Source organism: Ahaetulla prasina, chromosome 4 (assembly GCF_028640845.1).
Source record: "Ahaetulla prasina isolate Xishuangbanna chromosome 4, ASM2864084v1, whole genome shotgun sequence".
In the NCBI taxonomy this organism is placed as follows: domain Eukaryota; kingdom Metazoa; phylum Chordata; class Lepidosauria; order Squamata; family Colubridae; genus Ahaetulla; species Ahaetulla prasina.
In genome coordinates, this window is record NC_080542.1 from 67,672,214 (window position 1) to 67,684,497 (window position 12,284).

Here is a 12,284-nt window from a genome sequence, read left to right on the forward strand (position 1 = left end):
AAATACAAAAAATGGATGATAAAGTAGAAAACATCCAATAAAGAATGATAAAGAATGAAGAAAGAATGAAAATAGTAGAGGAAAAATCAGAACAAACTGAGAAAAAGGTGGGGGAAATGGACCAGAGATTGACCCAGGTGGACAAGAGCCTGGAGGCCTCGATAATATCCTTGGAGATGGAAAAGGCTGAATACTTCCTAAGATTTCAAAATGTAGAAGAGAAGGGGGAAGACCTCCCCGATAAAATGGCAGAGTTGTTGGCTGAAATCCTGGAAGTGAGTAAGCAGGAGGCACTATCTGAGATGGATGAAATTTTTCAGATCCACACAGGCTATGCAAAGAGGAATAAACTCCCTTGAGAAGTATACATTAGATTCTTGAAAAAGACGACATGAATGGAAATATTTCAAAAAGCTATTGGTATACAAAGAGAGAGAAATAACAATTCTAAAACAGATACCGAGAAGAGTGCAAGGTATAAGAAGAGAATACCAATTTTTGGCAAGAAAACTGATTAAAAATGACATACACTCTAGATGGTTGATACTTGAAGGTTTATTGGTGACTTAGCATGAGCAAAGATTCCGGTTAGATTCAGTAGACAAAACAATTGAGTTTGATGAGCACTTTGCCATGGAGGAAGAGAACGAGAAAAGAGAGAAAACAAATGATAAGAGACAAGAAGTATTGGTCGGAGAAGAACCACTATAGTTAAAAGAGACTCAAATGGAGCAAAAGAAAAAGCGGAACGGGAAGCAGTTAAAGCAAAAGAACAGAAAGAAACCAGAACCAGTAGAACAATTAAACCTATTTACAAGTAAAAGATGGAAGAAGAAATTACTTCAATATCAGTTAATATCAACGGACTAAACTCCCCAATAAAAAGGAAAAACTTTTTAACAAATTAAAAAAATTGAACCTAGATTTGATCTGTCTCCAGGAAGTACATATTAAAAATGACCATTATAAACTTTTGGAAAACCCTAAAATAGGGAAACTATATGCTTCATTAGCACAGCAGAGGGGTGGCCCTCTTCATCAAAGAATCAATAGAATCAAAACAAATTTACAATGATGAAGAGCGGAGAATTCTGATGATAGAAGTAATGATAAATTTTAAGCGGACACTATTATCAGTAATATATGTACTGAATACCAACCAATAAATCTTTTATGAACAACTACATAAGAAAATTATAGAAATGGAGTTTGATAACATTTGTATTGTGGGAGATTTTAACGCAATTGCCGATGTAAAATTAGACTATAAAAGTAGTAAAACAAGTAAAAAAGCTAGAAGAACTTTACCAAAGACCTTTTTTAAAATGACAGAGGAAATAGGAATTAAAGATGCATGGAGAGAATCAAAACCAGATCAAAACAATAAACTTTTTATCAAATATGCATAAATCATGGTCAAGAATTGATATGATATGGATGTCATCAGAATTGCAAGAGAATATACAAGAAGTAGAAGTGGAATCAAGCATTTGGATAGACCATAATTCAATAAAAGCTAAATGGACAAATAAGAAAATCAAGATGGACATTAAAGCAGTCTTCACTGAAAGATAAAGAGCTTATACAAAAATGGAAAAAGAAATGGATTTCTTTTTCAAAAAGAATAAAACATAACATAACATAACAACAGAGTTGGAAGGAACTTGGAGGCCTTCTAGTCCAACCCCCTGCCCAGGCAGGAAACCCTGCACCATCTCAGTCAGTTGGTTATCCAACATTTTCTTAAAAATTTCCCGTGTTGGAGCATTCACAACTTCTGCAGGCAAGTCGTTCCACTTATTAATTGTTCTAACTGTCAGGAAATTTCTCCTTAGTTCTAAATTGCTTCTTTCTTTGATCAGTTTCCACCCATTGCTTCTTGTTCTACCCTCAGGTGCTTTGGAGAACAGCCCGACTCCCTCTTCTTTGTGGCAACCCCTGAGATATTGGAACACAGCTATCATGTCTCCCCTAGTCCTTCTTTTTATTAAACTAGACATACCCAGTTCCTGCAACCGTTCTTCATATGTTTTAGCCTCCAGTCCCCTAATCATCTTTGTTGCTCTTCTCTGCACTCTTTCTAGAGTCTCAATATCTTTTTTACATCGTGGCAACCAAAACTGGATGCAATATTCCAAGTGTGGCATTATAAAGTGGCACTAACACTTCACGTGATCTTGATTCTATCCCTCTGTTTATGCAGCCCAGAACTGTGTTGGCTATTCCTGCCAGCTTGGTGTCATCTGCAAATTTGATGGGTTCCCCATCTGTCCCCTCGTCCAAGTCATTGATGAAGAAGTTGAAGAGTCCCCAAAGCTTTAACCAAAGACTATCTACTATTGACTTCACCCTATTCCTAAGAGGTCTGTAAGGGGCGTGCATAAGAGCACCAGTGTGCCTACTGTTCCTGTCCTAATGATCCCTTTGATTGTCTCCAATTCATATAGTTATTTCATGCTTCTGCTTATATATATATATATCGTATAGTTATTTCTAGCTTATGCTTATATATACTGTTGTGACAAATAGATAGATAGATAGATAGATAGATAGATAGATAGATAGATAGATAGATAGATAGATAGATAGATAGATAATTTGAAACTTAGACAACGGAATAGGGCAGAGAAGAGAAATATTTAAGAGGATTGGCCAAGTAGCAGAAGCAGGTAGAGAAGATCTGAGAGGAATGTGGAAGACAAGCTAAGAAACGGGAAATCAAAGCTTTAAAGTGGGCAAGAGATGATGGGAAAAAAGGGAATATTTCTTAAAAATAATAGTGAGACAAGTTAAAATAGGGTTGGAAGTTCGAGAAAGGGGGATTAATGCAATATATATTTTCAAGGTGAATTAATAATAACGGAAACTAGACTTTTAATGTTGGTAATTTTGAATATGTTTGAATAATATGGCTATAATATAACATACAGAAATATTGAATAATCAAAAATTGAAGACTATAACCTAATATAAATACGGGTATTATCAGTATAACTATATAAATTGTTAAAATGTAACAATTATGATTATTAATATTCTATTTGTAGTAAAAGGAAGGATATGTAGAACCTGATTCACATGAAAACAATATGTTGGATTATTGAACAAAATAATAATGGAAGATTAAACGTGTATTATTATATTGGAATTGTATAACTTGTCAAATACAACTAAGATGAAGGTTGCTTTATTTGTAAAAATATGATTAGAAAGGGGATGTTTTTAAATATGACAATGGCATAAAAAATTAGAAAAGGGATAAATAATGGTATATTATAATTCAATCTAAATCTGTGTATTACTATTAGAACTATATACGTTTTTTAAACACAACAAATATGGTTATTAGTATTGTATTTGTAGCAAAAGGAGTGATATAAAGGATATGGGGACTAGCATAAAAATAATATATTGAAATATTGAATAACTAAGGAAAGATTATAATTCAACAAAATGTGTATTATTACTAAAAGTTTATAAGATTGTTAATTGTATTATTATTTTACTAAAATGTAAGACACTCTGGTCCCATGCTGTTCACACAACAATATGTTTGTAGAAAAATAAAAAAATAAAAAACTTATAAAAAAGGAAGCTTTTGACAATTTGAGTTGGCAGTTTATGTTCTTACAATTAATACAGATGGACTTTGGAGAGACATTTATCAATATGATTAACACACTATACCAGAAACAAACAGCAAAGGTGATTATAGATTGTGATATGACTGAGAACTTTAGTGTAATGAAAGGCACAAGGCAGGGCTGCCCTCTATCCCCATTGTTATTTATATTAACCTTAAAGGTATTAGCTAGAAACGTGAGACAAGATAGTGAAATAAAAGGCATGCGAATAAAGGAGAAATATAAGCTACAGGCATTCACTGATGACTTGGTGTTTATTCTAGAAGATCCACAGGAAACAGGACCTAAATTAATCGCAAAAATAGAAGAATATGGTGCAGTTGCAGGACTAAAAATAAACAAGGAGAAAACAAAAATATTGGTTAAAAACTTTACAAATAAACAGAAGACAGAATTTGCAAGAATGATGAACATGCAAATTGTAAAGAAAGTTAAATATTTAGGAGTCCAATTAACAGCAAGATGTGTATCTCTTAAAAAAGATAACTATGATAATCTGAAAACACAAATTAAGACTGACTTAGAAAACTAGAAAAACTTACAATTGTCCCTATTGGGTAGAATAGCAACAATTAAGATGAATATTTTGCCAAGTTTATTGTACCTGTTTTAGACAATCCCAATAAAGCTGGGGGAAAATATTTTGAAGAGTTAAACAAGATGATATTAAAATTTGTATCGCAAGGTAAAAAAGCAAGAATAAAATTAAAAATACTACAAAATGTTAAGAGTAGAGGAGGTTTTGGCCTTCCGGATTGGCTGCTATACTACCAAGCATCAACACTTATGTGGTTGAAGGAGTGGAGAGATATACTAAATGACATACTAAATGAAAGGGGAAAATTGAAAACTAAACAAGAACTAAACAGATCAGGTATGGCCACAATTACAGATAAATCCAGATATGAAAAATATAGGAAGACATATGGGTTTTATAAAGAACCAAATGAGCTAGACCAGATGCTAATGAGAGCAGATGAAAAATTAATTAAGAGGATATATAATTATTTAGTAACCATTAAATTGGAGGAAGAAAAAGTAAAAGAAACTATGATGATCTGGGCTAATAATTTTGGCTAATTAGACAAATGGCAGAAATTATGGAATAGAAACTACAAGCTTAAAATGTCAACAGTATATAAAGAAAATCTCTATAAAATGTTTTGCATTTCGTCACCTGCAAGAATAGTGAATATATACAAAGATAAATCTGTCAAGTGTTGAGAATGTAACCAAACACCAGGTTCATATTACCACATGTGGTGGACATGTCCCAAAACAAAAAAGATATTGGAAGAAAATTTGCATATGGCTAGAAGCTATGATAAAACAACAAATAAACTTGAAACCTGAGATATTCCTGCTGGGCATGCTACCAGAAAAGTACAATAAGGATAATACACCCCACCAAAAAAATTGATTAGTAAACATTTTGATGCTTATATAATTGATGTTAATGTGGAAGATAGTATACTTTATAACAATGATTGATAGTATCTACCAGTGGTGGGTTGCTACCAATTTGCCCCAGTTTGGGCGAACCAGTAGGAGCGGCAGTGGGAGACCCCGCCCACTCATCTGGACATCGTCATATATGCTCTGCACATGTGCAGAAGCTTCTGCACATATGCAGAAGTGGCGGGTGAGCAAGTGAAGCGAGCACACACGCGTGAGCGAAGCAGTAGCAAAGGTAAGTGAAACCCACCACTGGTACCTACTATATGTTTGTATGTTGATAGGACTTAATAATTATGAGAATCTTTAAATTTTAAAACTTATCACCTAGAAAACATAGTTCAATTTAGAAATGGAATTTGTGATATAAAAACAATAAAAAACAAAAAAATATATAAATGAACAAGTATAATGTTTTTTACTCATTTATTTAACTGGGTTCTCTTTATTTTTTTGGGCTTGGGTGAAGAACAAATCAGGTTTTAGGTCATACTTAAACAGAAATATAAAGAATTCAAAAGGTTTCATAGCCTTTAAAAAACAATTCTACTTCAGTAACACCTAAAATGGCCTGGTATATTTTTTTCTTTAACTGAGTTGCTTTGCCTTTTCTCAGTCCTTATCTGTTTGTAGGAAGAAGATAAAATAATGGCTTGTTGCTGGCTGGCTATAGCTGTTCTAGCTTTAAAAGGCTAGTGGAGTTGTTTACTATTTCTTACTCAACTGGGTTAGCTTCCTTATTTATTCCATCAAATGGGATATGCTCAGTTTTCACCTCCTCCACACACAACGAGCTTCTCCTTCAGGTCTCCAACTCGGCTTCCTTTTTCTTTGCTACCAATAGCCTTTTACCTTCAGCATTTCTCTTTTACATCTCTGCAAATATATGTGGTCCTTTACTTTCTTAAAGTCTAAGGAAGGAAAACATTACAGCACCTTAAAGTCTTTGTTTGTATGAGTATATTTTAAATGGGGGAACTTCTTCCGAATATGAATTTTGATCTGTTGTTTGTTAGTTTACCTATCACAGTAATGAATGACAGCTGTTCTTTCTGCTCAATGAATTATCAAAAATAGAAAATAAGATGTATACCATATGCTTGAAATTCAGTTTAATATTCCACCTATTTGTGCTTTTATTATTGCATTTCAAAATTACTATTATTTTCTATTTATTGGATATCATTTAAATTAAGATACTCATGAGAAACCTCACTGAAATCAATGAAACAATTAGTATGCCCCCCCCAAAAAAATCCCATCTATTCTTTTGGACTTATCTTTATTAACTTAATTAGGTTTGATGATGTCAATTAACTTTGAAAACCGTTTTTTTAAGAAGGTAGCATGAAAATAGTATCAGTTAATAAATTCAAAACATTATAGTATATTCTGTTGTTGTTTCTGTTTAGAAAGTGTCTCTAAAGCCTTGGTTTCTAACATTTAGAGGCCAGTCACTTAAGTCCCTTTCTAGGGATGGAACTTAAGGTGCACAAATTATCATTCCCTATATAAAATCAGGTTTGGTTGCTTTGTTCAATTATTTTTACAGGGAAAGAATCAGAGAAGTACAGCTTTAAACAGCTTTAAATACTATTAAACATGCCATTCTTCTGTACTTGTTCTGTAGTTTGTGACCTGGGGATAGATGGTTACAATAATTCCTTTTGTAGGTTTCCTTTCTACAATTTTTTTTTTCAATTTCTGTGCAAAGCTATGTGGATGATCATTAGGAGATGAGGAATAAAATTAATTGATGTACTAATGAATACCAATTTTGTTTTCTATATCAGATAAGTCAGGAGATATTGAGCTGATATTACATTCTAATAATGAGACTCTCAAGAATTTACTATGCAGCAATCTAGGGAAGGTGATTCACAAATAGAAACATCCTGAAAGTGGAATTACCCATTATTCAGTTTGGTTTGATCGTAAACTTTCTACATAGCTAAAGATACGTGGATTTACCCAAGTCTGCCATTAATTTGTGCTTCTATTTTACTGTTAAGTATGTGGCTGTTTTATTTTTAAGTATGTGTTTTATGAGTTTTCAAACTGGCATTGTGGTTTTAAACATGTTACTACTTTTAATATATTAAAATAGCATAATGTTTGTATTTGTTGAATCTCTACTCATTTTACCAATAAAAAGTAATAGAGAGGCAAATAAATATTATTTAATGCTAACATTATTTTCATTACTTTAATTCTTCAGATTAAAGTCTGGCCTGTTGCATATATTGATAAGAATACTTGTTAATTATTTATTCATTTAAATATCTAGGTATTTTATCCCAGCCAAGATACAGATTCTTAGATTAGCATTAGAATTTCTGTCCATGTTTTCAAAATCATTCTTGAGATTGTGCTGCCACAATTCATATTGGCTGTGGCAGGACCAAAATAATGTTGTAGTAAGTAGAAAAACTAGCATCCTGCCATTGTCAATTGGATATTAAGATATGCTGCATTTAGATGGGCTAAGTAATTTTGAACCCTTTGATCACTCTCAGTTGTCATTTGATATTTATCATATCAGTGCAGTGCCTCATGAAGGTTCATAATATCTTGAATAAGTCAGAAGAACTATGAAGGTAAAATAAGATTTGCCCCATTACTTGCAAAGTGATAGGGAATTTGTGACTCTCTAAATATTGCTGAACTACAGCTCTCAATACCTTCATGTAGCATGGCCAGAATGAAGAATGCTAAATGTTCGCCAACATTTAGAGACCCATATTTCTTGTCCCAGTGTTCTTAAAAAGTAGTAGTAAAACTCCTGAAGTATGGAAGTAATAACCTAATTGCTGTTGGAATTTCCAACTTTAAACTATGTGGCCATTAGGCAAAAGATAATGTGACGACTTCACTTAGGACAACAGTTTTGGTAGTCCAAGTTGACTTGTTAGGCCAGAACAATACTGCTGTTAAGTCAGGCTCTCATGCTTCTCCTAACGTGCTTTGCTCACTTTTGCTTCAACTCCCCTCATCCTTGTTTTTGGCTTCAAATATATATGTAGGTACGTAATTATATGTATATAAAATAGAGCAACGTAAGTATACAGTAAACAAAACTCTCTTTTTTTAATCACATAGCATATAAACAATGATCACATACATGGGGAGAAGAAGGAGTTTGTATGTCGATGGCTTGATTGTTCTCGAGAGCAGAAACCATTCAAGGCCCAGTACATGCTAGTTGTACATATGAGGAGACACACAGGAGAAAAGCCACACAAATGCACTGTGAGTAATTACTGTTATAATAAACCAAGAGGTGCCTATTGATTTGCTTCCTTCTTTGCTTCCTTCTATTTGAATACAGTTTGGTCACATTAAAATGTATTCAAAATATTAAGTGAAAAGCACTGTTTGTACAGTGTTGGAGTTTCTTCTTATTCATAAACTATTTACATTTGTCAGTATTGAATTCATTTGCTAGAGAGCATACTGTGAACAATAAGCAAAAAGTCTTTCAAAGTGGAAACAGCTGAAATGGGATTAAAAATGAAACAATGGGTATTATAATGCAATTATATAAATATGCCCCAAACCTGTTATCCCATTGGGGATGGGGGGGAATACAGTTAGAAAACCGGAAAGAAATGGAGCATCTTCTCTATAAGGTTTTGAATTTCAAATCAGAACTTGTTCCATTTAATGATGTTTTGTAAACGTCATTTGTCCTGAATATGCCGTTTCTATGAATCAAAAATATAATAGAATACATCTTCAGCCAGCCAGATACTTCATGAAAAAGGGCATTAATAGCCCTAAAACAGCAATAAGCTGTTTTAAATAACTGGATTTCAAGATATATATCCTTTCTACATAGAATAGAATAGAATAGAATAGAATAGAATAGAATAGAATAGAATAGAATAGAATAGAATAGAATAGAATAGAATAGAATAGAATAGAATAGAACTCTTTATTAGCCAAGTGTGATTGGACACACAAGGAATTTGACTTGGTGCATACGCTCTCAGTGTACATAAAAGAAAAGATACATTCATCAAGAATCATAAGGTACAATGCTTTGTAGTAGTCATAGGGAAATATAAAATTGAACCAGTTATTAGAATTATTAGTTTTAAAAAGTAATCTTCTACAAGTACAGTATGTTTTTTTAAAAATAGGTAGGTTAAAAAATGTCCCCATATCTTACGATATTAAACATTATAAGAATTTCCACTTGATGAGCTTTCGCCTGTCAAGCATCCTCAAAACATCTGGAAACTACTAGGTTAGGGAAGGCTTTATTAGTCCCTTTTTAAAATCACTATATCTAAAAAATTGGACTGAATTAAATCCAAATGTGTGTGCATGCTATCTCTTTTGTGGGGTAGTCAGACAGACACAATCATAAAATCCTAGGTCTTTTTTTGTCTATTACTTGGTAAACATGCATAGGTTTGAATTCTTGCCAATGTCTTACAATATCAAAATAATTTGTTATTTCTTTGTGTAAAAGCATCCTTCCTAAACTAGGAAACTAGTTAGGCTTTTATTTTATTTTAAGATTATAGCAAACTCCTTAAAAAAATAGAAGAAAATCTAGAACATATTGCTACTATGGCTAGATCTTGAAAGCTGTGTTGCCTTTGATGTGGAGTATTTTACTGCATTATTTCTTTTTCCACACTTTGTCTTCTATTAAAAAATGTTTAGAATAATATAATAGTACGTTTTGCCCTCAGTTTGAAGGCTGTATGAAGGCCTATTCCAGGCTAGAAAACTTGAAAACCCACTTGAGATCTCACACTGGAGAGAAACCATATGTTTGTGAACATGAGGGTTGTAACAAAGCATTTTCAAATGCATCTGATCGTGCCAAACATCAAAACAGAACTCATTCTAATGAGGTAAGAAAACACATGATTTATATAATCCTCAAACAATGCATAAGTGTAGTGCTATCAAAAGTATTTATTGTAAAACATTTATTTATGGTTCAACTATATATTAAAAATACATAAAGACATGAAACTCAAAAAACAAGATTATTTAGAAACAACTAACTGCTTCTAGAATCCAAGTTTTCTTTTTTAATTCTGCTTCAACTGCTGGGACACAAGGAATAACTTTGATTCTTCAACATCCAAATAAAATCCTGTTTGACTCAAGAAATAGATCCAAACAATGCACCCTCTGATGGTTTTATAGGGAAGATTTAGTCAAGTTTTTATGAGTGACATCTAACTCAGCCAAAAATATGAGCATTTGTTTAACTCAACCAATCCTAGCCAGATTTTCCCTAAACTGGCTTCTGTCATACATTTGAATATTGGTTCCTTCTCTCTCTCACTCCAGCTGGAAGTATGACATGCTTGCTAGAAAAAAAAGCAGATACTGTAGATAATTTGCAGCTGCATCACTACTGATAATTGATCTCATTACCAACTTTTCATCTTCTTTGGCTTTTGGTTAGTGATTACACACATAAATATGATGTGTCTTCTTGTCAGAACAGGTACATGTAGCAGTAACAAATGCTATACAAGCATTTCTGGATGCACAATTCTTTTATGTTTGGTGACTGGTCTTTAATATATTAAAAAGACAAACTATGGGTAGAATCTTGAACCAACTGAATGAATGAAGTAGAAAGGTAGTTTCTAATATAGTATGGACAAGAGTGGGATCCAGAATCTCTAGTGATAATTAATTTCTTTTTTCAATATTAATGAATGCTCTATTAAAATCAAAACTATTTCATATGAAATGTTCCTGTGAATAATAAATACCTATTGGCCAAGTTACTACTCCAATTCATACATATAAAGGATATAAAGGCAGTTAGCTGAAGGGGGAAATAGGTATTAATGAAAAAGAACTACTGTGCTTGGGCTAACAACCAGATCATGGTTCAAATTTTCTCATGACTGGAGATTCTACCACATTACTTCTATTAGTCACTCTCAGCTCAGTTTGTGTAATAAGTTTGTTAGAAGCAGGACGGGTGGGTTTTAATTTTTTTTACTACCGGTTCTGTTGGCGTGGCTTATTTTGTGGGCATGGCTTGATGGTCATGTGACAGTGGGTGGTACTTGATGGTCATATGACTGGGTAGGTGTGGCCAACTCAATGTCACTCACGTCAAGGGGTAGCTCACCTGGCCCCTCCCCTTCCAGCCATTCCTTGTCACAATCAGCCTCAAAGTATCTATAGTTCTGCAAAAATGTTGTTCACCTTTTTTCAGTTTTATTATTTACGTACTGTAGATCAGGGGTCTCCAAACCTGGCCACTTTAAGACTTGTGGACTTCAACTCCCAGAATTCCTCAGCCAGCTTTGCTGTCTTAAACTCTTAAAGTGGCCAAGGTTAGAGACTTCTGCTATAGATGCACTTTCATGGACCACTGAAAGGAGGAAATGGCTCACATGTTTTGCCCAAGAGTGTGATAGGCAACAGGCTTTTAAGGGGCTTCTAGAAAGAAGGTGGGGGGGATATTTTCCAAAGCACAAGAAGGCAAAACAAGAAGCAATGGATGGAAACTCATCAAAGAGAAAAACAACCTAAAACTAAGGACAAACTTCCTGACAGTGTGAACCTATATAGGTTTCAGTCATAATTTCACATATAAAATAGCCATTCATGTAATACAACCTACATATTTTTCAAAACAATCATTAGTATTATGGCTGATGTTTGAAAGCAAGCCTAAAATCCCCATCCCCTCTCCACTCCAGGGGAAGGTTACTTCAAAATCCCCATTTCCTCCCCACCCCACTAATCTGTTCTGGGAAGGAATCAAACTCCCCCCTCTTCATTTCCCAAATAAAATATTAGCCATAAGAAAAGGCTCCCAGATAATTAAGGAATAATCAAGCTGCTAACAAAGAACCTGCCTGGAATTCCACATTCCTGCCAGCTGCATAAAGGGAACTTTGTAAGCAGAAAACAGCTACCAGTGCTTAGAGATCATAGAAAGTGGAAGCCGGAAGTTCGGCTCCATTTACAAGCAGGGAGAAAACTCATTCAAGACAGGATATTTCACAATGGAAATCGCTCAAACCTTTTTAAAAACACAAAGCCCATGTTGCACAAACCCCAAAACTTCAAAAACATAGAACCATATAAGAATTCCTCCTCTTATCCAATTTGTTGTTCAGCTGACCCAGAAAGGAACTGCTTCTGCAAGTAGCCTTCTCCTTCCAGCAGCTGTGTCAATTTAAAGCG

At 33.8% G+C, this 12,284-nt stretch overlaps 1 protein-coding gene across 8 annotated transcripts in view; it reads left to right on the top strand.

Moving 5' to 3' along the window:
* GLI3 (GLI family zinc finger 3) overlaps positions 1-12,284 on the top strand; it is a 619,928-nt gene that overhangs the window by 370,674 nt on the left and 236,970 nt on the right. For all 8 annotated transcript variants that reach the window (XM_058180026.1, XM_058180027.1, XM_058180031.1 and 5 more), the window contains 2 exons: positions 8,199-8,348; positions 9,803-9,967. In XM_058180026.1, coding sequence (XP_058036009.1) covers positions 8,199-8,348; positions 9,803-9,967 — 315 coding nt within the window. The remainder of the gene's footprint in view (positions 1-8,198; positions 8,349-9,802; positions 9,968-12,284) is intronic.